General features: G+C 35.7%; 2 protein-coding genes across 6 annotated transcripts in view; both read right to left on the bottom strand.

Annotated features, from left to right (window-relative positions):
- The window catches only part of LOC125240687, a 40,508-nt gene extending 35,383 nt beyond the window's left edge, over positions 1-5,125 (bottom strand). For 2 of the 3 annotated variants that reach the window (XM_048148703.1, XM_048148718.1), the window contains exon 1: positions 4,985-5,125. The gene's annotated coding sequence lies outside the window, so the exon portion shown is untranslated. Of the gene's footprint in view, positions 1-4,975 lie in introns of all 3 variants that reach the window. The other variant, XM_048148712.1, reaches the window with a different exon arrangement.
- A 782-nt stretch (positions 5,126-5,907) lies between these two features.
- Positions 5,908-21,776, bottom strand: LOC125241306 (juvenile hormone epoxide hydrolase-like). Of its 3 annotated transcripts, none has more exons than XM_048149718.1 (7): positions 21,607-21,776; positions 21,038-21,271; positions 20,486-20,650; positions 20,156-20,293; positions 19,883-20,084; positions 19,551-19,785; positions 5,908-6,169 (listed from the first exon to the last, which is right to left on the bottom strand). In XM_048149718.1, exons 1-7 carry the CDS (start codon positions 21,739-21,741, stop codon positions 5,947-5,949), a joined length of 1,332 nt encoding a protein of 443 aa, XP_048005675.1. In that variant the 5' UTR covers positions 21,742-21,776; the 3' UTR covers positions 5,908-5,946. The 3 variants fall into 3 exon arrangements, with proteins under 3 accessions (XP_048005675.1, XP_048005682.1, XP_048005689.1); XM_048149725.1 differs by having other exon boundaries at positions 21,044-21,271; XM_048149732.1 differs by lacking the exon at positions 20,486-20,650 and having other exon boundaries at positions 21,044-21,271; positions 21,607-21,773.
- Positions 21,777-23,405: the final 1,629 nt, after the last annotated feature.

The raw sequence follows: 23,405 nt of genomic DNA, 5'->3' as shown, positions 1-23,405 counted from the left end.
AATCTTTACTTCTTTTGTGAAGGTCTTTTGTTTTAGTTTGTCATACGGGTTGCTTGGTGCTATTTTTGGATAAAATTGGGCTGATCTACATATATTATATTATTTCCTAATTCTGAACTTTTTAGATAAATAAATAAACTAAATAAATAAATTCAACATTCTTACACAGATTGACTGAGGCTCACGGTAAGCTCAAGAAGGCTTTTGTTGTGGGTACTCAGACAACGATATATATAATATATAAATACTTATATACATAGAAAACATCCATGACTCAGGAACAAATATCTGTGCTCATCACACAAATAAATGCCCTAACCGGGATTCGAACCCCGGACTGCGACCGGGACCGCGGGATAAATATGGAAAGTATTTAATTTTGAAAAGTGTCCGTCATGTTACTATAATATCATAACTAAGTATGTACTATCAGCTGCAAAAGTGCATGGAGAAAATATGAATGAATTCATTGATAAATTCGCCATGCACGCCTTTTGCAGCTGATAGTACATATTTATTATTTTCATAACTACGGTTGAATTACACTTCAGTTAGGGCGGCTCCCGTTAAGCGTTTTTTCACGCGCGTCGTTTCTTCTTTAATAAGACATGATACTAGCGTTTTCCCTATATTTGCTAAAGTTAGACGCTCTATCTTATACCGGTCACACATCAAAGTGCATCCAAACAGTTCATACCATCATCATACCATCCCATACATTAAAATGCGACCGCCTACGAACGCGCTTACACTCCACCACACATAGATGGCGCCACAAAAAATGCCTTGTTGCCACCGATTATTTGTAGATTGGCATTAAGTGTCAATTCCGAGCCGTAAATCTATGTCAAAAGTGACACTTAACGCCATCTACAAGTATAATCGAAAGCTACAAGACATTCGTAAGCGGTCGCATTTTAATGTATGGGATGGTATGATCTTGTTATATTTAATTTATGATATAACACATAAAGACAAAAGAAAATATGTAATGCCAATAATGTCTACTTCTTCTGAATCTTAAGTGGCTGGTCACTTGGTCAGCTATCACATTAAACATGAACGAGTGAAAAATAAAGGAATGTGTTTATCATTTTTTATTTAAAATATATATTATAAGCTTAATAATATTTCTGTAAAAAAATCTTGTAGAAATATTAGGGTTTATGACATAGGTACTTATACTTTTAAACGAGCAATTCTTGTATATTTATTTATTTATTTATATATACCGACGATCTCGGAAACCGCTCTAACGATTTCGCTGAAATTTGTTACGTGGGGGTTTTCGGGGGTGAAAAATCGATCTAGCGTAGCCTTAGATCCCGGAAAACGCGAATTTTTGAGTTTTCATGAGTTTTTTCTTTCGCGTTAGTAAACGTAAAATATGGTCGTTAATTTCGCCGCGCGCGCATCGATTCCGCTTAGCTCAGTCGTACGAGGTCGGTCTAATGTACGCAGATAGATCGTAGGTGTCAGGGTTTCGAATCCCGGCCAGAAATTAAGTTTTTGTTTTTTGTCTTTTTTTTGTTTTTGTATTTATAAGAGTTTTTTTTTATCTAAAGACGTGATATATTAAATAAAATAGAACCGAGCGAAGCCCGGTCGCCCAGATATTGCTAATATATTTGTTAACATTATTTACAATTTACTAAGCCGCGGTCCCGGGTTCGAATCCCGGTAAGGGCATTTATTTGTGTGACGAACACAGATATTTGTTCCTGAGTCATGGAAGTTTTCTATGTATATAAGTGTGTATTTCTCTATATAAAGTATGTATATCGTCGCCTAGCACCCATAGTACAAGCTTTGCTTAGTTTATGGCTAGGTTTATTTGTGTAAGGACTGTAAGGTGTCCCCCAATATTTATTTATTTAATTTTCTATTGTTCGTACGTACTCCTTGATATTACTTGGAACTTATTTCAGGGCTCTTTATTGACACTTTAGTTGTTATATTATCGCTTTGACAGTGAAATCTCGACCTTAGATAAGAGGCTGTTGATCCCTTATTAAGTGCCAAGTTGTGTTACCAGTAAGTAAACATATTATTCTAGGGATATTGCTAATATTTCGAAATTATTGGTAAGGAGGCACTTCTCGTTGCGCTCGACGTGACGTGACAATAATATTTTGGACGGTATGCATTTGAGACTTGTCAGTTGACAATAGCCAAGATATCAAACTATAAAAAAATAATACATAAATTGACATTTGACACTCTATATAGGCTTAGATAATCGTGCAAACAACCAAGTCCCGACGCATACGACGCGTCAAGATGTCGCGAATAAAAATTGGGACGTCAGATATTTTAATATACATAGAATACTACGTAACAACTTAGCACTATTATTTAATTATGTTTGAACTGATAATATATTTAATAACAACTGCATAAAACAAACAAAATAGATAAAATTAATAAATCTAAAATAATAATAAAGCTAGAGGTTTTTGATAAAAAACACTTAAAAATAACTGAACCATAGTATGTATATACACATTAAACAGGTTCGATACTAGAGTACCTACTCTAGTAAATGTGCCTAATACGCTGCTGGCTTTGCCTCTCTGTAATTACTACTGAAAAGTAGGTACATGGATATATATAAAATTATGATATAGAGGTAGGTTTCGTATCATGAAGAACCTTTGTATTTTTGTTTTTAAAACTAACTCAAATTTTGGCTGAAGTGATATACCTACATAATTTCAGACATTTTCGTATGTTATCATTTAACTGATGACTTCATTATGTGTTTTTTTTTACTTGGTTGGTACTTATAGCTTCCTGCAAAACTGCATATACAGGCCGTCTTCGTGCGTTCACTAATTAATTCACACTAGACAGTCCGTTCGACTGTCGAGACGTTTTTGATACGATAAACTTTGAACTCAAAATAAACAGCACCCAGAATATTATTATTATTGTAACTTTATCACACTACTCAATATTATCAATGCGAAATAGGCAGTAAGTCTGTATATCTGTTACTTCTTCCCTCTTATACCATACTTACATACATATATACATAAACACCTGCTTGTTTAGGGTGGTCACATCTATCAACATCGAGCCGCATTTTATGTATCAAAAATCGCTTGTTAGTATGAAAACGCTTACGCATGCATTATTATTTATTTATTTATTATTTAATTGTGTATTTATTTTTATTTACTACCTCTATATACCGACGATCTCGTAAACCGTTCTAACGATTTCGCTGAAATTTGAAAAATCGAGTTAGCTTAGCCTTAGATCCTGGAAAACGCGAATTTTCGAGTTTTCATGCGTTTTTCTTTCGCATTAGTAAACGCAAAATATGGTCGTTAATTTCGCCGACCGCGCATCGGCTGAGCGTAGCTCAGTCATAATCATAAGAGGTCGGTCTAATGTTCGCAGGCACATCACGTGTGTCAGGGTTTCAAATCCCGGCCAGAAATAAAGTTTTTTTTTGTATTTATAAAAATAATTGTATTTATAAAAGTTTTTTTTATCTGAAGACGTGATATAATAAAATAGAATCTATAAATAACATAAGCCTATTTTCTTTAATAAACGCAAATCAGGGCCAAATCTCGTACAACAGTAACACTATGTTCTGTATATTGGCGGCCCTTGTGTCTTTGTGATAAGGTTTCTTATTTGACAATTAAGAGTTGTGGGCGATAAAATTTATCTAGAAGTAATACACGGGTTTTGAAGTGTTTTCCTCGTATTTACACGCGTTTAATAACAAGGCATATTAACAAATAGGTAAATAGTTAAATGGAAAATCGTAATATTATGTACCTGTGTGGTGCACCATTTTCGACTGAAGCACTCTGGTCGTCATTTTCACTATCTGAGTCCAAAATTATATAATCGGGTTAATAAAATTATAAATATCTACAAACTAACAGTTAAGGAATGTCAATCAAAACTCTCTTCCTGGTTGATGACCTTAACCTATGAGAAATTAGAGGATCTTGTAAAATAAAATAGGTCATATTTTGTTTTAAATGATTTATCCATCACCCCCCCCCCCCACACACACACACACACACACGCAAACACACACACACATACACACTATGCATGCCCCTGCATGAATTTGTAAATGTACCTGTAGATTATCCCTATTATTTTTCTACATTGATGATTATTTAATACAACCTCATTATTGCAACCAACTCCTGTTAGGTATACATTGTAAAAAATCTCGTTGAATATTTCTCCTTGTCTCCGGGGTGAGAGCCTGGAGATCTGTATTACAGGTTCACGCCTAGTTCAGACTCCAGTCTCTCACAAAGGATAGTAAAACTAAGCTGTTCTAATTTTAGTTCAAATTGTTTGTATGTCCTTTGTGAGGTGAAAATAAATGAAATTTATTTATTTATTATTATTATTATTTATTCAAGACTATGTTGGTCTAACTGTTATAGATAATTTAAGAACCTAATTATATGTTTTTTTTTTTATATTTTATTATATTAAACAAGTTGAAACATCTTTAATAAAAGGACAATTTTATTAGTGATAGTGATAACTAAGACTAACTTGTGTAAGAAGTATGAATAGCTTATTAATGGTTTGCGAAAACCGGTTTCTATTTATATAACTTGTAACTTGTAAATTAGATGTTTTTTTAATAAAATTCAATTTAATTCAAATTCAAATATTTTACCTAGCATCAAAATAAATAATTTGATAACGTACGTACATGTGGCGCATGTTTAACAACGAGATGGATAGAAATGTTTTTAATTTCTTTTTAATGAGACCAATTAATATTACATTTTAGAAAAATGGTTTCTCCTATTTTCATACTGTTTTTTATTTAATTTATTACGCATTCATGTATTCAAGTAGGTACGAAATTACGCATATGATCATTCCTATACAATCTCATTAAATTAAAACCGCGTTTCTTACAAAAATAAACTCGAATCAGAAACACGCGACTAACAAATGTAAATAACCATAATAAAACCATTAAAACCAATCAAAATCCAGCCTTGTTCCCTCGAAATAGCGCCTATAATCCCAAAGATCACCACACTACATAATTTGCAACACGATTTGACACTTTAATTCGTTCAAACAGAGTTGATACTTGTTACACGATGGTAACGACCGCCCTCTGTGGTGGTTTGGACGCGACTACTCGCTATCGAAACGTCGTAGATAATTTTATATTAACATTAGTGTAAATAGACATTTCAAATATTGTTCCAGTTGATAGTAGTTTTGTGTTCGCAATTTCGTGTTTTAAAGGTAGTTAAAATGAGACTAATGAGTACAGATCTAGGTAACTACATACCTATTATTTTAGGTGTCGGCATTCTAGGCTACAACATCAAGCTAATTTCACTGCTCATCTTTATTTTCTACTCTTCATCGTCCTAAAAGTCTTCATTAATAGTTTTCAATACTTCCTCTGTAATACCATCGGCAGTTCAAAAGCAAGGAATATCAAATCTCAGAAATCTATCAAACCTCACAGAAGTAAATATGTCTCTTTACCTTCCTAAAAGCGGTGTCAGATTCCAGCACACCTTCAGAAAAGGCCTTCGGCAGTTGGAAGGCGAGGAAGTCTCCAGCGTCTTTGATAGTGTGCAACAGGTTGAGGAACTTTCCCTCCAGGATCCGCCAGGGTTTGATGATCAACGACTACTTCATTAGCATTACCGAAAAATTTAGTACTTAAACTTGACATTAGCTCACGATTTTCTATAGTTCAGTGTTTTCCCTCTTTTGCTTCCTAAAAGCAGTGACATCTCTGACGAAGCCCTCGGCAGCTGATAGGCGAGGAAACGTACACCATCTTCGATGGAGCTGGTGTTTAAAAATTGGGTTCAGAAATCTTCTCAGGATCCGCCAGGTTTAATAATAAATTTATTATTCAATAGCATTACTGATATATTTATTACCTAAACTTGATATTAGCTCACGATTTCCTATTTACAACTCAGTATTTTCCTTCTTTTGCTTCCTAAAAGCGCTGACAGCTTTCAACACGTCTTCAGAGAAGACTTTTGGTAGCTGGAAGGCGAGGAAGTGACCACCGTCTTCGATAGCGTTGGTGTGTATCAGGTTAGGAAACTTTATTCGTAGGATCCGCCAGGGTTGGAAGATCAGCTCGTTCTTTGCTTGAATGATCCAGGTTGGGACTGGGGTTGGGATCCTGGAAGTAAATATTTCATGACAAATTGTCTATTTGAAAATATACTCTTAAATGCAATAAGTGCGTTTATCGAGCCTGATCTAACTTGTATTAATTTGGTCTGGATCCATCATACAACGGGGCACTTTCGACATGATTTCAAAATCTCTCGGAACTAAGGGCCTGGCCACATGGGCGCGTTGCGGCGACGCACCGCAAAAATTCTGCGTTGCGTTGCCGCGCCGCCAGTTTTTGCGGCAGGAAATCTGCGGCGCGGCAACGCGACGCAAGAACTCGCGGTGCGTCGACGAACCGCAAAAACTCGCGGCGCGGCACCGCAACGCAGAATTTTTGGGGCGCGTCGCCGCGCCGCCAAAACTGGCGGTGCGTTACCGCTGCTCGCAATTGTGAACTGTTGTGTTCGAATTAAACTTCGTGTCGTTTATATTTAACCCTTCTTTACTTGGTGATGGATTTTTTTCCAAGCATCACGAAAATTGAATCAATAGTAGATTTAGTACAGTTTTTCACGATAAAATACTAAGCAATATTCGAATTTTTCAATATGCTATTATTCATCTTTTTTAGTTACGTTGTTTCATATTAAAAAAACCGGCCAAGTGCGAGTCGGACTCGCGCACCGAGGGTTCCGTACAAACCTGCAAGGTTTACAATTATTAAAAAAAAATATATTATGTGATGTAACTAAAAATTTATGGTTTTCGTAATTTTTCCTTTATCTATGCTATAAGACGTTGCTTCGTACCAAATTTCAAGATTCTGAGTTCACGGGAAGCACCCTGTAGGTTTTGATTCCCTTGCAAGTGTCGAAAATTTGCGGCATAAACGGCTGTATCTTTTGATTGCGTTGGCTTAGAAGTTTGATTTTTTCACAGCTTCAAGGGACAGTAGACCTGAGTAATTGATATAAATTTCAGCTTCATACCTCCACGCGTTCCTGAGAAAAAGGGTCTTGACAGACGGACGGACGGACGGACAGACGGACAACAAAGTGATCCTATAAGGGTTCCGTTTTTTCCTTTTGAGGTACGGAACCCTAAAAATGGTGATAGATTTTTTTCATTATTTTTCCAGTGCTCAGCATATATACCACCATGGTGTCATATATCTGTAAATTGTTAAAAAAAGTAAAATCATGCAATTAAGGGTTTATTGACAATGGAGTGCCTCTCTAATTTATATTTCCGCAATGGGTACATCGATGGGTAGATTTAAATAATAACATTTTTAACCCCCGACGCAAAAAACGAAGGGGTGTTATAAGTTTGACGTGTCTGTCTGTCTGTCTGTCTGTCTGTGGCATCGTAGCTCCCAAACGGATGAACCGATTTAGATTGATTTTTTTTGTCTGAAAGCTGAGTTAGTCGGGAGTGTTCTTAGCAATGTTTCATGAAAATCGGTCCACTATATGTCGGGGTCGGGGGTTTTTTCAAAATTTAATTAAATAAATAATTTTATGACTTTTATGTAATTCCCAAAAGATTTGACAATTTGTAAATACATAGGTAAAGAAAATATTCGTTCTATCTGAATATGACGATAGGTACCTACGTTAAAAATAGAGCGCTTTCGAACTACGTCCGAACCGAATCCGATAAATTCGTGAAAATAAAATTACGCACTATTATGGACTATGGACGGAAATCTGGCAGGATTTTGGAGTAGGCCCTTGAGGCAACCTGCTAAGATGCTTCTCTTATCATAGTCAACCTCAGGTCCGCAAGCTGGCAGCTGGGGAGCGGGGCTAAATCGACAATCGATTATATTTTTAAGACGATACAGGACGGTTCAATTTTCATACCAACGCTCTCGACTATTTGCTCCCTGGTTTTTGAAGGTAGACTGATTTTTTCAACACAGATTATTCTATAAATTGAAATAGACATCATACACGAAAGAAAAAACGACAAGGCCCAAGGCAACAATTAGTGCTTGCACCTCCTATATGAATCCATTTGCAGCATTACGATATACTGCCGTCCTATCACTAGAACCCCTCTAAGCTGCATATTACCAGTTTTCATTTGGATAAATATTCTTAAATAGGAAAGAATTCCCCATCGACTGGTCTTGGAATCATATTTTTATCATTTTTAGTTACCGAGATACAGAGTCGACATACCTCGCTAAGTGCACTATTTTATAACCCTTTTCAATAGTATAAAACCGCAAACCCACATTTGTCTTCTATAACTTATATTAAAGCGCTTAGCAGTTGTTTATCTTCATAGTTTTATCACACGATACATAACTATAACAACGTTACATGACATAAGCTTCATAAATTCCCATTAAAGCCGTTTAATTGCGTTATTACATTTTATAACATTCACTTTTTTAAATAAAATACTACGCTTAAACACGGCTAAAGTCCTTTAACCGTGTATTTAAAGACTTTCATTGTAATTTCGGTTACAAATACATCACTAAAACCTAGTTACTGCGCTTTACGGTGAATTTATTACTAAAAAATATTCATAATGCCACACTGAAACAGGATAAACCAGCAAAGCTACGCTAAAACCCCGCTAGTTGTAAAAGTATACCTTCCAAAGTTATTGCGCCAGTCCGACAGTCGGCCGAGCGGCTCGCGCGCAGAAGGTTGTGCGAAGGCTGTAGTGACCGGTGAATGAACATTTTCTCCTTAAAATGTTAAGAAACCGAAGACCAGGTAAGTGTTAAATATCTTTTTTTTAAGGTTTTTTTCAAGCACAACTTGCGTTTTGCTAACGTATTATCACACGTTTGCCGCGACAAGTAAATACCTAACTCATAAGTTATTCCATCAAGTTAAAACTATTGTGTACAAATAAAGCGTAAATAAATAAGTCAAGAAATTACATTGTACCATCCTATTGCTATGTAGGCATTGCCATAGCCACATACATTTTGTAAGCATTTATTTACCTTACAATGTTTTAGTACCTATGTAGGACTGTAGGTATGGATTACTTGCGCAACATTATATCTGACATTACAAAATCTTTAAATCTTTAAATAAAAATCTTTAAAATCTTTAAATCTTCTTTTAGGCTTGTTACGAACTTCAGGATACAAACGATAATAGAGATCTGCGAATAAAATGAATACCGAAAAACCGACCACAAGTCATCACACCAGCAGTAAGTTTAATAAATGTAGAACAGAAGGGGATTGCTCAACTCGATCTTTACCAAGGAACATTCTATCGTTGTGTATTGTTTCAAGAATTTTTGAGATTGATACCTCAGAATTCTTTGCCTAACTTAGCCACGTCGAACGTTTCTGATTTAATTTTCAATGCTGACGAAAATACATCAATTTTAAAACTCCCTTTTACTGGTCCAAGCTAAAACCGTTGCTGACGATCATCGAATTTGGGTTTATCCTTCGTTGTAACAAAATCGAACAACGTTTACTTCTTTAATCATTCGTAAAATGCTTCTCATCTTGATATAAGGAAAGAAGGTTTTTGACTATTCCGTCGCAGACGCATTGAAATTACAAGTGATGACTCGAAATAAGAAGAACTCTATACCTAGCATGTAAAAATTGTAAAATGACAACATATGTATCATCCAAAATCAAGCTTTATCTTGATTTATCCGCTCCAATTCATACAAACAACAGAGAAACAGACTAGTTAATACAATTTTAAGCAATGATGCACCTGATTTTACCAGAAATTGTTAACAAAGATCTCTATATTGATTCTAGTTTAAAGAAAAAAAAAAAGATGTATGATATATAAGTATTCTGCTGCATTCAGACCCTTCAAATCCAGAAGTTTTACATACAGAAAAGGAGGACTGACCTACACATAAGTACATATAACCATTTATCGATGTAGAACCACCGTCGATATAGAGCACTACACTCGTAATATTAATAATACAACTGTCGAAAACCAAACGCACAAAAAAAGAATAATAAATTTTAAGAAGAACGGAATCAAGCGGAAAGAGAGAAAATTATTATGTCAAACAATCCTAAATGTATTTTGAATTTTTGAAGTATAAAATAAATAAAGATTGCTATTTTCACTTGCTTGGCGAATAATAAATGAAATCCGTGTTTCTTTTTGTAAGAACTGCCAATGTCAACCGTTTTTAACCTTATATAACTCGGTAATAAAAACATTATTTTAATAGTGTATTATACTTATTGTAGTAATAATACGAATAACTTTGGATATCCAAGAGCGACACCTTTCACCGTGTCAGTATAGCAAATTGATTTGTTGCAATGTAAAAAGCGAATTTTATTGTTTCATATTAATGTTATGTTAGTTTTCACTAATGTTAGAATATTATATTAAGTTTAAATATGTTAATTTGTAACATAACTTATAACGAGGTTTTTTATGCATGCAAATAAATGGTTACAATATCATACAGTTGTCTTTTATTCATTTAACAAATTGAATTGCTCTTGAAACTTAGTGCAGGTACTGCAGGTAAACGGGACATTGCTAAAATGATAAACTCCTTTTAAAAAGAATGACAATGCTAAAACCTAGTAATCGTCGCTGGTTTGTCATATAGCGGGCTTTTAGATTAGGAATGCATACAAATTATTTCGATGTTAGTAGTCATTGCATAGCTTAAAAACGGTTACAGCATTCTTTTAGAGCATATACGATAGTATAAAATTGTTTAGTGTCTTTGCGGTTATTAAGCTATGTTTTTAGATTATTATGCAATGCTCAGTTACGATTACTATAAACACGTAAATTTACTTTGCCGTTATTAAGCCATGTTTTATGTATTATTCAATCCTAAAAACGGCTAAAGTATACTTAACCGTGTTTTAACAGTAAAATCATACATATTTTAGGAATTATTTGCATAACTTAAACACAAAATGGCGAATTTCTAATAAATTAAACAATATTTAATTAAATTGATTTTAAATAATGTTAGCGTGAATTTAGTTTTAATTTAAGAATAAAAGAAATCTGGACTAAATCGACACATTTCCTAGAGATATGGGTTTTTATGTTTTTTGCCCATATCTCAAAACTATCATTTGTGGGTTAGATGGGTTTTAGTGATAGGACGGCAGTATAGCGAAAGACTATTTTTAACCCCCGACGCAAAAACGAAGGGGTGTTATAAGTTTGACGTGTCTGTCTGTCTATTTGTCTGTCTGTGTGTGTGTGTGTGTGTCTGTGGCATCGTAGTTCCCGAACGGATGAACCGATTTAAATTTCGTTTTTTTGTCTGAAAGCTGAGTTAGTCGGGAGTGTTCTTAGCCATGTTTCATGAAAATCGGTCCACTATGTCGCGGTCGGGAGTTTTTTCAAAATTTTAATTTTATTGTTAGGTTATTAATAAAGATCGTTATCAGCGTGCTGTATTGGTGGCAGAGTATGGTTGGCAAAAAAACAAATACACAAGTATTTAAAACATTATATACTTAACAAATTATGAAATATACACATATTTATAATTATTTATCTAAATTACATTGAATAAATAACTAAAATTTGTTCAACAGATTTGGCTTCGTGCACTACTTTTGACTTGAACTGGGTACTTGAATAACAATTCTAGATAGTTTTATCTAGAGTGCATTTGATTATTTGGATTAAAATAATATGTCTACACTTCGCGTAATGTATTTTTATGACATAATTAATGTCATTTACGTACCTATTTTTTTTTTAAATATATAGTTCATCAGAAAAGGCTTTGTACATACCGTAGAGGTGTAATCCTAAGAAGGTAAGTATTTATTTTGTAGTTAAGAACAAAGTGAATATTTAAATGTAAGTATTTGTTTTTTTTGCCAACCGTACCGTTTGCCACGAAAAGTGCACCTTGATAACGATCTCTAGTTATTAAATAACAAATCAAAAAAATATTCAATAAAATAATTTGATTTGTTCCCAGTCAGATTGTTATTAATTATTAATCTTATCTGTGTTGGAACGTTTTGATATTTTTATTTTTAAAGACGCTCGAGTCAATCAAAAATTTCCAAAAACTGCCTTTTTCATTATGGCGCAAAAAAAGTGATACTCAAGATTGGTAACAATTAGCCAAAAAACCAAAACGGTACGATATAAATTTGATGAAAAACGTGTGACCTGTGCCTTTAAAAAAGTAAAACAGAAAAACGTACGTCGTTTTCGTACGTGTTTTCACTACGATCAATATGCAAATGGATAATTTAGTAGGCAAGTTTTATTTAAATCGATTAAATCGTAAACAGTGGCTTGCAGCTAAAAATAATGTTCAACTGGAAAAACCTAGGTACGTTTTTTCGCTAGAATCTACATTTTAGTAGGAAATTTTCTTAAAAATAGATTAAAATTAAAGTGGTACAGATTTTTTTAATTAGCCCGTTATAGTGCCCTACTGCTGGGCAAAGGCCTCTCCCCTTGATTTCCTCAACTCCCTCTGGTGTTATTTTTCCGGCCATGCAGTCACTCATAAAGGCGTCCAAGTCGTCTCACCATGCATGCGACAGACCAGACGTGGCATGCACAAATTACACTTCAGCATGGCGGTTTTCTTCCCTACTTACTTTAATATGTACAGATCATTTCTGTCGTAGATCAATTTTAGCTGTAGACCACCGTTAACGACTAACTTACGAAAAACTAAAAAATGTTTACAATATGTCGGTGTGTACCTTAAACAAACCATGAAAAAAAACCGCTTCCTAAAAATAAGCGCGTTAGAAAACACGGAGAAAAAAGAAAAAAATAATTTTACATTGCAATAATATTGATGATTAGATTTCCTACCTAAACCTTTGAAATCAGATTTCTTAAGACGATACGATACAGGTCAGTTCTCCATACAAACGCTCTCGACTATTTCCTCCTTGGTTTTTGAAGATAGAGCAATGATTTTTTCGACACAGATTATTATTATTTTTTCTGAGTCGGACCGTTTTGATATTTTTTGCTATTCTTATTTTAAAAGATGCTAGATCCAATCAAAAATTTCAAAAAACGGCATTTTTCAATATGGCTCGAAAAAGGGATACTCAAGATCGGTAACAATAGGCTAGTTTCCTACTAGTCAAAACAGCTTCTTTTTATGAACTGTCAAAATGATTTGTTAATATGGAATTACTATGAAATACTGAGGAGTGACGTCACGGTCAATTCATTTACTTTATATATTTCTCTTTGACTTATTAAATAGAAATTATGTTTAAAAATAACTACTGTCCATATTTCCCTTCTAATTATGTGGTGCTTTATTTCGTGCACTGCATAAAATATTTTATTTTAAGTATAGGAAACTAGCCTATTGTCCAAAAAATCTAAACGGTCCGACACAGATTATTTCATTTTAAATTATTCAGATTCTCAAATTTCGTTCCGTTTAAATAAGTTTTGAAGGAGGAAAAGAGAGCGGAACCTCGATTTCAAAGATTTTTTCGCAATATCTTTTAACTGAGTTGTTCTTAATGGAATTTTTTTTTTCGATAAATCTAGTTAATAAAACTAGTATATTTAACTAAAATTCCCAAATTGAAAGGGGGACTCCTTTCCATTTTAGCATTTTCGCTCCCGTAGCGTCTTAATGTATTGCAATAATCTTAAACATCCAAATTATAGACTAATCAATTATTTTTGTTAGTAATTAAATTCCGTTAGGCCGTTTTCACATTATCCGATCCGATATCGGATGTCATAAGGATTTCAATGGAAAAAATACAAGATGGCGCCTGTAATGTATGGGATATCGGTCCTACATCCGATATCGGATCGGATAATGTGAAAACGCACTTACGATTCATTAAGTTTTGAAGGAGGAAACAGTCGAGAGCGGAACCTCGATTTTAAAGAATTTTTTCGCAATATCTTTTAACTGAGTTCTGAATGGACAATTTTTTTCGATAAATCTAGTTAATAACACTAGTATATTTAACTAAAATTCCCAAATTGAAAGGGCTCCCTTTCCTTTCCATTTTCGCTCCTGTAGCGTCTTAAATACCTAAAAGTACTTAAACACCTAAAAGTACTTAAGGCCATTTCTCAAAAATTTGGCACCGACAGGTGAAAGATTTCTTTTTTTTTAAATGTCGCATTTTTAATTATTTTTTTGTACGGGTCGTTTGAATGCTTCTCAAACATTTCAAAAATGTCAAAGGCACCGATATCAATTAATTATTTTAGAAGTTATGATCGATTAAAATTCAGGTGAACGACATCATGATCAGGTGAAGGATAAATATACACAGGTTATCGACAACAGCAGCAGGTTAACGACAAATTAGTAAAAAATTGTATGACACATTTGACAAGTTAACGACAAGCGTCGCTAACCTGCGTCCGTAGTCGATCACCTGTAGTTTGGTGGTCATTCACCTGATATGGACGTCATTCACCTGCCCATCAGCATTATAATAGTTTTTAACCGCCGCCCAAATCTCAAGGAAGGGGGTTCTCGATTCGTCAGTATATTATTATTATTTTATGTTTGTTACTCGATATCTCCGTCGTTACTGGACCGATTTTGATTTTTTTTTATTGAATGTATATATTTAGTATTAAAGAAGAATATATATTTTTTGTTATATAAAAAAAAATATTAGTTAAAATAACATCATTTTAAACAATCAAATAAAAATAGGCCGAACCCTCAAATTGCCGAGGGTGCTGCTTAATTGGTGTATTTAAAGCTACAAGTGAAGTGAGTGCCTCATACTGAAGGCAATATAAGGGCCATTAATATTTTATACCCGACCTTTAAATAAAATTGTAATATAATAGCTACTCTGAAGTATAATGAAGTGACTTCACTTCAAGCAAGCACTTGCTTACTGACATGGTATTTAGACTATAATTAAGATTTCATTTTTTGAAGGCGGCAAAAAACAAATGAAAAAATTAAAATATGTAAATAAATCACAGAAGAGTTACTTTTAATTATAAAAATATAAAGATACTCATATTCTAGGTTATGTTTTAATTTTAATATTCATTATCATTACTTATTGATCCGATTGATCGCCCCTCGTAATGGTTCATCTGGCTTATGACAAGTGATCGACGTGTCGGTTTCCTGTCACTGAGTCGTTCACTTGGCTTTATCGCACAGGTGAAGGACACACACCGCAAAAAAGCAACAATCCTTTGAGAAATGCAGCCTAAACCGATATAACAGTAATACTTTTCTCATTTAACGCACAAAACAAGTATTGAAGATGTAAAAAAGTATTATTACGATTGGTAAATTGATCATTATTGTCGCCACCCTGTCCTAAAATGTCGTTCACTTGCCTATTTTAGCCAGGTAAACGATGCACAGGTGACCGACAAAATGCCAGTTATTTCGCCAAAACTCAAAAAGTATTTGCCGAACGAACTAAATATTAAGTGCCTAAAAATTAAGCAATAAAATACGAAACATATATTACAGTTAATGCAGTATCTCAAACAATAACCAAATTATGATTGACAGAATATCGACTACTTACCCGTTACAAACTCTCGTTCGAGGTAATTAAAATTTTCTATTTTCTAATCAAGGCGTAGTGAGCAAGTGCCGTTGCTTGCAGGTGATGGCCGATACTGGCGGCTTCGATTCATGCGGGGTGGGGCGGCAGAGGTGGAGTAGGGATCGCACAGTGCTTGCGAGTTTGTCTCGACAGGTCAACGACAAAAACGGCCGTGGACAAACTTTAAAGCCAAATAACTTGGAACATAAGTGTAATATTATTATCAGATAGTCTAGTTTTAAAAGTTAAGGATATATGCAAATAAAATACAGCAATAAAGGTAAGTAAAGTTAATAATTTGTGTACTTTTAACAACTCGAAACATGAGTACTCCGCGTTGGGACACGGAAGGTGAACGACAAAACTTAGTTACAATTATTATTTATTTCATTAATATAAAATAAATCGATTTCAAAGCATCAGGCCTCTATGTAAAAACTGTCTTTTAATATGTATTGATAATTTATTTATGAAGATATTGTATACTAAAAAAAAAGTTCTAACATAAACGTACTGACGGGTGGGGGTGGCAAAATTTTGAGAAATGACCTTAAATACCTAAAAGAACAATCAGCGAATCGTGTCATCACGCACGCACACAAGGGTAGCTTAGCTAACAACTGCGACACGGCCGGCCGCCGCGGCACGTTGCTGTATCGTGCAAATGCCACATTGAGCGGTGTAGGCCGTTTTCACATTATCCGATCCGATATCGGGTGTCGGACCGACATCCTACATCCGATAAACGCTTCCGATAGTGTCGGATGTCGGTCCGATAAAACGCATTGTTCCAAATCAATGAAGTATGATTTTGTATCAAAAAATATTTTTAAAAAGTTTTATATTTAATAATTATAAGCACTCGGAGCTCAACGAGGGTGCGGTGTGCTGATGACGGGAGGACTTACGGAACTAACTTGTTCCGTCTATTGTCCTTTGAGTCGTCGGCAACCCGAACCCTCCTTGGAACTTGTACACTCCTTTTTGCTGTGTACTTAACACAGCAAAAGGGAGTGTACAAGTTTCTAATGGGGTGGCAACGCGCATGTGACACTGTTTGAGTTGCGGGCGTCCATAGGTTACGGTGACCGCTTTGCATCAGGCGGACCGTATACTTGTTTGCCACCGACGTAGTATTGAAAAAAAAAAAAGAACTATATTTCAAATATTTTATTGTAAAATTAAAATAACGAGCATAAAAATACTCAAGAGCGGCAAGTAAAATAAATACTTATAATTTTACATTTAACTATATCTACTAAAAGATGAAAAAATTAGTATCCGCAATTCGGACCGATGAATTGGTTTTCAACAGAAATTCATCATTAACAGCAGCTGTTTAATAGACGCCACTTTTGTCACGCACACTACACTACAAACGTATACCTACATTATATACGCACACACACAAATATTATCGGCCGACAGCTGGCGGGGGGTCCGGCATGCCAAAAATGTCGGAAGCGTCCTGCCGATATCGGCAGTTCGGTGGTGCCTCGGACAAAAACTGTTCTAGGAGAGTGCCATCTGCATTAAATCCGCAATTTTTGCGTTTTATATCGTTTTTTAGTAATAATGATCTATTAAATACATAAATAAAAACCTGGAAGCGCATAAATCTTACATTTTACATCCTCCCTATATCCGATATCGGATCGGATAATGTGAAAACGGCCGTAGGGTTGCCAACCGTAGGTAGTATACACAAAGACAGGAAAAATGTTCTGAGGAAAATGATATGATTTATAGTATTGTAAGTAATATATTATTTTGGTTCAGCGTACTGTAATTATTTTTAATTTCTGTATCATTTTTTTTGTAGGTACTGTACTGCACACAATTACACCGTCATATTTAAAATAGATACCTAACTTGGATAAGTACTCGACACCGATAGCAATAAGAAGTTGCAGGGCAATCATGGTCGCGCGATAAATGATAAAACATCGGGCCGTCCCTAGTCCCTATCGCACTTACAAATAGTGCGATAGGGCTGGGACGGCCTGATATTTTTATCATTTATCGCGCGACCATAATTGCCTGCCTGCTGTCTATAAGGCTGTCCTTTCGTCCTTTGTCCACATTAGAGATGGGCCGAATATTCGGTAAATATTCGGTATTCGGCATATTTAGTTAATCTCAGCATCTCCAGAGGTCCGACAGGTTTTCTAAATATATATTGTTTTTTTATTCGAGGTGAGATTTTAAAGACCAGTTCTTCGAAACTTGCTATTGTCATTCTGAAATATTCTTTGAACTTCACTTGTCTTTAATGCCGCATATTTCCTTTCAAAATGAGTTCCGTCATTATTCATTTTATATATATATGGTTTTTTTTTTTTTTTTTTTATACCACGTCGGTGGCAAACAGGTATACGGCCCGCCTGATGGAAAGCGGTCACCGTAACCTATGGACGCCCGCAACTCAAGGGGTGTCACGTGCGCGTTGCCGACCCATTAGAAACTATGGGTTGACCCAGCATCTTCTTTTCGTCTCCTTTTTTTTAAGCGCCTCCGTAATACGAGCAAGAGCAGAATGCGCGTAATGGGATCCATGTCTGGATAAAGACTGATCGTGAAGTGCACAAGTGTCGTTGTGAAGGATGAGGAATTAGAACTGGTAGATAGTACAGTTTTTCTTGGTATAACTTTAGATTCTAAACTTCAGTGGGGTCCCCATATTGTTAACCTCTCTAATAGACTTAGTTCTGCAGCTTTTGCAGTGAGCAAGATCCGTCAGTTAACAGACGTGAAAACAGCTCGATTAGTTTATTTTAGTTACTTTCACAGCATTATGTCATATGGTATTTTACTTTGGGGCAGTGCTTCAGAGATAAATACCATATTTATTCTGCAGAAGAGGGCTATTCGAGCAATATATAAAATGAACCATAGAGACTCACTTAGAGATAAATTTAAGGACATTAATATAATGACAATGCATTGTCAATATATTTATGAGAATATTATGTATGTACATAAAAACATTTGTAATTTTAAGAAAAACTGTGATGTACATAATATAAATACTAGAAATAAACATAAACTCGCGGTGCCCTTCACACGGCTCTGTAAAATTAAAAAATCATTCATGGGTAATTGTGTTCGATTTTATAATAAACTTCCGAATCATATTACTGACTTGTCAATTAATAAATTTAAGAATCATGTAAAGCGTGTACTCATTTCCAAAGCTTATTATACAACACAAGACTACATGAATGATAAAACAACGTGGGATTAATTGTTATTCGAAATGGTTTCTTATTTTTCGTTTATTATTATTATTATTGTTGATGAAATTAATATTGTATTTTTTTGGACATTGGATTTTTCCTAGAAATATTCTAGACATGTATTTTTATATATACATATACCTAATTATATATTTTTTGTTTAACGATTATTTTTATATGAAATTGTATATTATAGACTCAATATTATTATGAACAATAATTTACAACAATAAATTGCTCTGATAATTAGGTTAGATTAAGATCATAATATATATGTAATGAACTATTCATAAGAGCTTGTAACTAGGCCTACATGAATAAAGATATTTTGAATTGAATTGAATTGAATATGTATAGTTATCGAGGCGCGCCGACGCACCGCCAGTTTTGGCGGCGCGGCGACGCGCCGCAAAAATTCTGCGTTGCGGTGCCGCGCCGCGAGTTTTTGCGGTGCGTCGACGCACCGCGAGTTCTTGCGTCGCGGTGCCGCGCCGCAGATTTCCTGCCGCAAAAACTGGCGGCGCGGCAACGCAACGCAGAATTTTTGCGGTGCGTCGCCGCAACGCGCCCATGTGGCCAGGCCCTAAGGAATGACATGAGCAGTTCAAAAAAAAATAACGTTTTCCTAATTATGTAAAAAGTGCCCAATGCTCTCTAACTAAACTTGTCTAATATTATTAGTGTCGAGAAATCATACTTACTCATCCATTTGCAATCCAATCTGCCTCAAACTAAATATTTCAGCATACATTCTGACAGACGTGGTGAAGGAGTTGGTGGCCCAGTAGCACATGAGGTTGTCGAGGAGCTGGTCCCTGCTCCAGTGCTTGTCCAGGCCGCCGTCGGGCAGGTGCTTGTACTCGCTCTTGGTCCAGGTGGAGAACTTCTCCAGGATGTAGGCGAGGAGACCGATGGGGGAATCAGAGATTGCCAAACCTGTTAAAAATTGTAAATTCATAAGTATCTGCTGCTGACTATGGTACCTAATCCTACCGTATTTTGCAATAAAATCAAAATAAAAGTATCTCTTCACCTAGAGTGTCAGGTTTGGTCGCCTGAAGATGCACGTAGCCGGACTCCTCAAGTAGAAAGCCAAAGGTCGAGCTCAGAGGATACATTCGGTGTGCCAGATGAGGTTCCACCACAAAAGACGGTAACCAAGCACCAATCAGATTGAGCAGAATAGCGCTGATTGATGCAGAGGCACCCACATTTGAGTGGAAGCCAAGAACTTCCTGGAAAAACCAGTCAAATTTCTTAAATATAGTTGTCAACTAGTCTACTGTAGGATGTCAGAGAGTTTTACCTGAGGAAATAGGGTGGCCAAACTGATGCCTATGATGTCTCCACCTTGCAGGTAAAACTTTTTGAAGCCAAGTCGGTGCATCAGGTTACGCAGGACCACTGCCATCTCCGCAGTTCCAAGGCCTGATCGAGCCGGAGCCTATAGAGTTTTAAAAAATGTGTTCTGTTTAGTTACAGATGTCAGATATAGTTCACGGTTCTACGTTGAGATATCATGAGACTCAATGGTCCTTTCCATTTTTTCTCATCACTAATCCACATAAATGTTGAATTGATGAATTATTTTACCAGCTAGTGGTAGCACGTCAAACTATAACTATTTAATACTTACATCAGAGAATCCACAACCAGGCCAGCTCGGCACGATGGCTTCGATGGCGAAATCGCGGTTCTCACTGAAAGTCGTTAGGAGAGGCAGCGCCTCATAATACTCCCTCACTGATCCTGGCCAGGTGTGCAGGAATAGCACGGGGACGATCTCCACGCCTGCTGGGACCTGCAATCAGGAAAAAATTAGAAATACTGAAGATAACGATGTGTACAATGAATTTATACCAAACACATACCAGCAGTTTTAGCAGTTTCAACTGCAAAAAGTTTTAACCTCAACATGAGATATCTGGATTTCTAGTGGTACTATCAAATGAACTGGTTCATGAAAACTCCAGTTGACTAGTAGAAATTAGAGTAGAGAAGACCTAGTGGGTGTTTATGCCGTAGACATGATAGAACATGGAACAGGAAAAGGCTAAACTAATGGAGTGTACAGAGGATCTAGTTGAAAATGGATAGATGACAGAGAATGGAGAAGAATTAAATGTAGTAGAAAAAGAAAATAATTTGCATTGGCAACAGCGGGAAATGAACAGGATCTCAACTCAACTTTTACCTCTGGTTGGACCCTGATGAAGTGAATATCCAATCCCTGGATATTGGTTTTGTAGTGGGGGAACTTGTTGAAGAACTTCTCTCTCCCTTTGAAGTTGTATTTTTCGGCCCAGTACGAGACCCAGCTGTCCAGCTGATCAGTATTGAAGCCATATTGGAAGTCGATGGTCTCTAGCGGAGGGGTCCAAATGCGATGCTTCTTCAGGCGTTTCTTGAGGTCTTGGATCATCTAAAATATTTTTTTAATCATTAGGTCCACAAAAGTCAATATTACCCAAAATAAATGTTTGACATAGCTTATTTACTTATGGGAGACCGAGGTGAGTTAAAACAGAGCGTATAATTCTTATCTCAAGTCAACACGATAATACTATATGCCACAGAATTGATGTTGTTCAACTTTTTTTTACTATAAATGGGCTTACTCGTGGCCATAGACTAGCCGAGATGAAGACGTGGCCTACATGACCTAAACTTACCCTTGTTTCAACTAACCTCGGTGTCCTTTATGAATGGAGACACGAGACACATCTTCAAAGCTACAATAGTTTATTAAAGTCTCACCATATCGCTGAACTGCACTTCAAAGGGTCTAATACTGGTATCCTGCTTCGTTTCATTTCCAGGCCCCCACCAGGCATTGATGTCGATATTGGGGAGTGGTGGAGGAGTTCTCAGTAATAAGATGTAACCAACCATGAGGAATGGTGAAAATAACAATAGAACGGAGTATAGTAGACTGGCCATCTGGGAAAAAATATCAATTGTGTAAAAATTGCAAAGACATCCCAATAATTACAAAAAAAATTACGAATTTTTCTCCGATGCACGTTTAGGAAAACCCGCGTGTAGCGCTGAATTAGTAAAATTTGGACAATTTTGGATACTGAAACTGGTAAATTTATAAAACGTATATCCTGTACTACAATCATCTCAGACTACATTTTTATTATAAGGTTTTGAAAAAGAGTAAACGAGGCTAAGACGAATTCAATTTTTTTCAAAAAATACCTAAAATTAAGTGACAATTTCTTTGAAAATCTACATCACATCGAAGTTATTTTCATACTAAATTAATTTACAACGTTTACTAAAGTTGTTCTTATGCCTTAGTTATTATAAACTTCTATTATATATTTTTGGCAATTTTTTTAAAACGAGCCTTCACCGTCACAATTATTACCACTTCTGGACAGTTTCTCATATTTTATTAGACCAAGTAGAAAAAGTCCTATAATATGGTATATATTTGTAAACTACTCGCAAAACCCTTTAATTTGATACCACACTCGGTATGATTAAGCGTTTGGTTGCGATTTCACAAATTTTCACATGAAAGCCCTCTTATCGCTCTTCTGTGTGCGTAGCCGAATGCACAAACGCTCACGAAACGCTCACGATAATATCTCTTTCGTTGCTATCTATCTCCATCGCCCTTGGTGCGACAGAGCCGGACTACATTTCTGCGGAGTTTCGGTGGCGTTTCGCGACGCATAAATGCCTTTCGGCTACGGAGCCTGGGTGGCTAGCGGAATGGCACAATCGCTCACGAAACGCTCACGAAACGAAGCGCTAGTAGATATCTATCTCTATCGCGCTTGCGTATTGGCGCGACAGAGCCAGCGGCGTATCGTTTTCGTTTGGCGTCGGAGAAATGCCATTCGGCTACGGGGCCTGGAGTGGTGCGACAAACTTCACTTGTTTTTAATAAATAAGATTAAATGTGTGATACTTGAAATTACCATTCTAGCTTCTTACTCTTCTTAGCTGGTTTTACGAAAACTGTCATCGACAGTAAACAATTTAAAGCTTGATTAATTGATTACAAGCGATTAAGTTTCGTTGCAAATTAATTTAAAATAATATTGCAATTTAAACTATGTTTAAAAATCGTCCAAGCTTAAACCTGAATTTAAAACAAACCAAAATCCTAGGGTATGTTGTGCAAATGTATACACGTTCTATTTTTTCTACAGTATGTATCATAATACTCGTATATGGGTAGTATAGCTTGAAATAAATAGGTACTTAACCTATTTATTTCATTTTATTTTATTTAAATTATTTAATTTCTGCACCAAAATTATGTCTCTGATGCTTGACCCAATGGTTCACTGTTAAAGGAAGAGAATGCTTTTTGGCTTTAAGTCCACCATTTACACATTTTTTTATTGAAATTATTTATTTCCAGAAAAGCAATTCATAGATTGCGCGTACCTCTGTCAACGCATCTCACTGGCGATACAAAGAGGAAACGCCGCCAGCGTCATGGGGTCCATACCGCAGGCCGACCTATTGGAAGGGGTTTTCTCGTTATAACTGGGGTATTTTTGTAGGTAAGTTTTAGTTTGTTATTTAGTTTT

This window comes from Leguminivora glycinivorella, chromosome 2, assembly GCF_023078275.1.
Source record: "Leguminivora glycinivorella isolate SPB_JAAS2020 chromosome 2, LegGlyc_1.1, whole genome shotgun sequence".
Lineage (NCBI taxonomy): Eukaryota > Metazoa > Arthropoda > Insecta > Lepidoptera > Tortricidae > Leguminivora > Leguminivora glycinivorella.
Note: the sequence above shows the minus strand (reverse complement) of the source record. Positions and strands in the feature narration are given on the sequence as shown.

Coding starts and splice junctions, on each gene's coding strand:
- LOC125241306 (XM_048149718.1), bottom strand. CDS start 21,741: ATGGTTGGTTACATCTTATTACTGAGAACTCCTCCACCACTCCCCAAT. Junction 20,651..21,037: donor GGGTCCAACCAGAGGTAAAA/GTTGAGTTGAGA, acceptor TCCTGATTGCAG/GTCCCAGCAGGCGTGGAGAT. Junction 19,786..19,882: donor GACCAAACCTGACACTCTAG/GTGAAGAGATAC, acceptor AATTTTTAACAG/GTTTGGCAATCTCTGATTCC.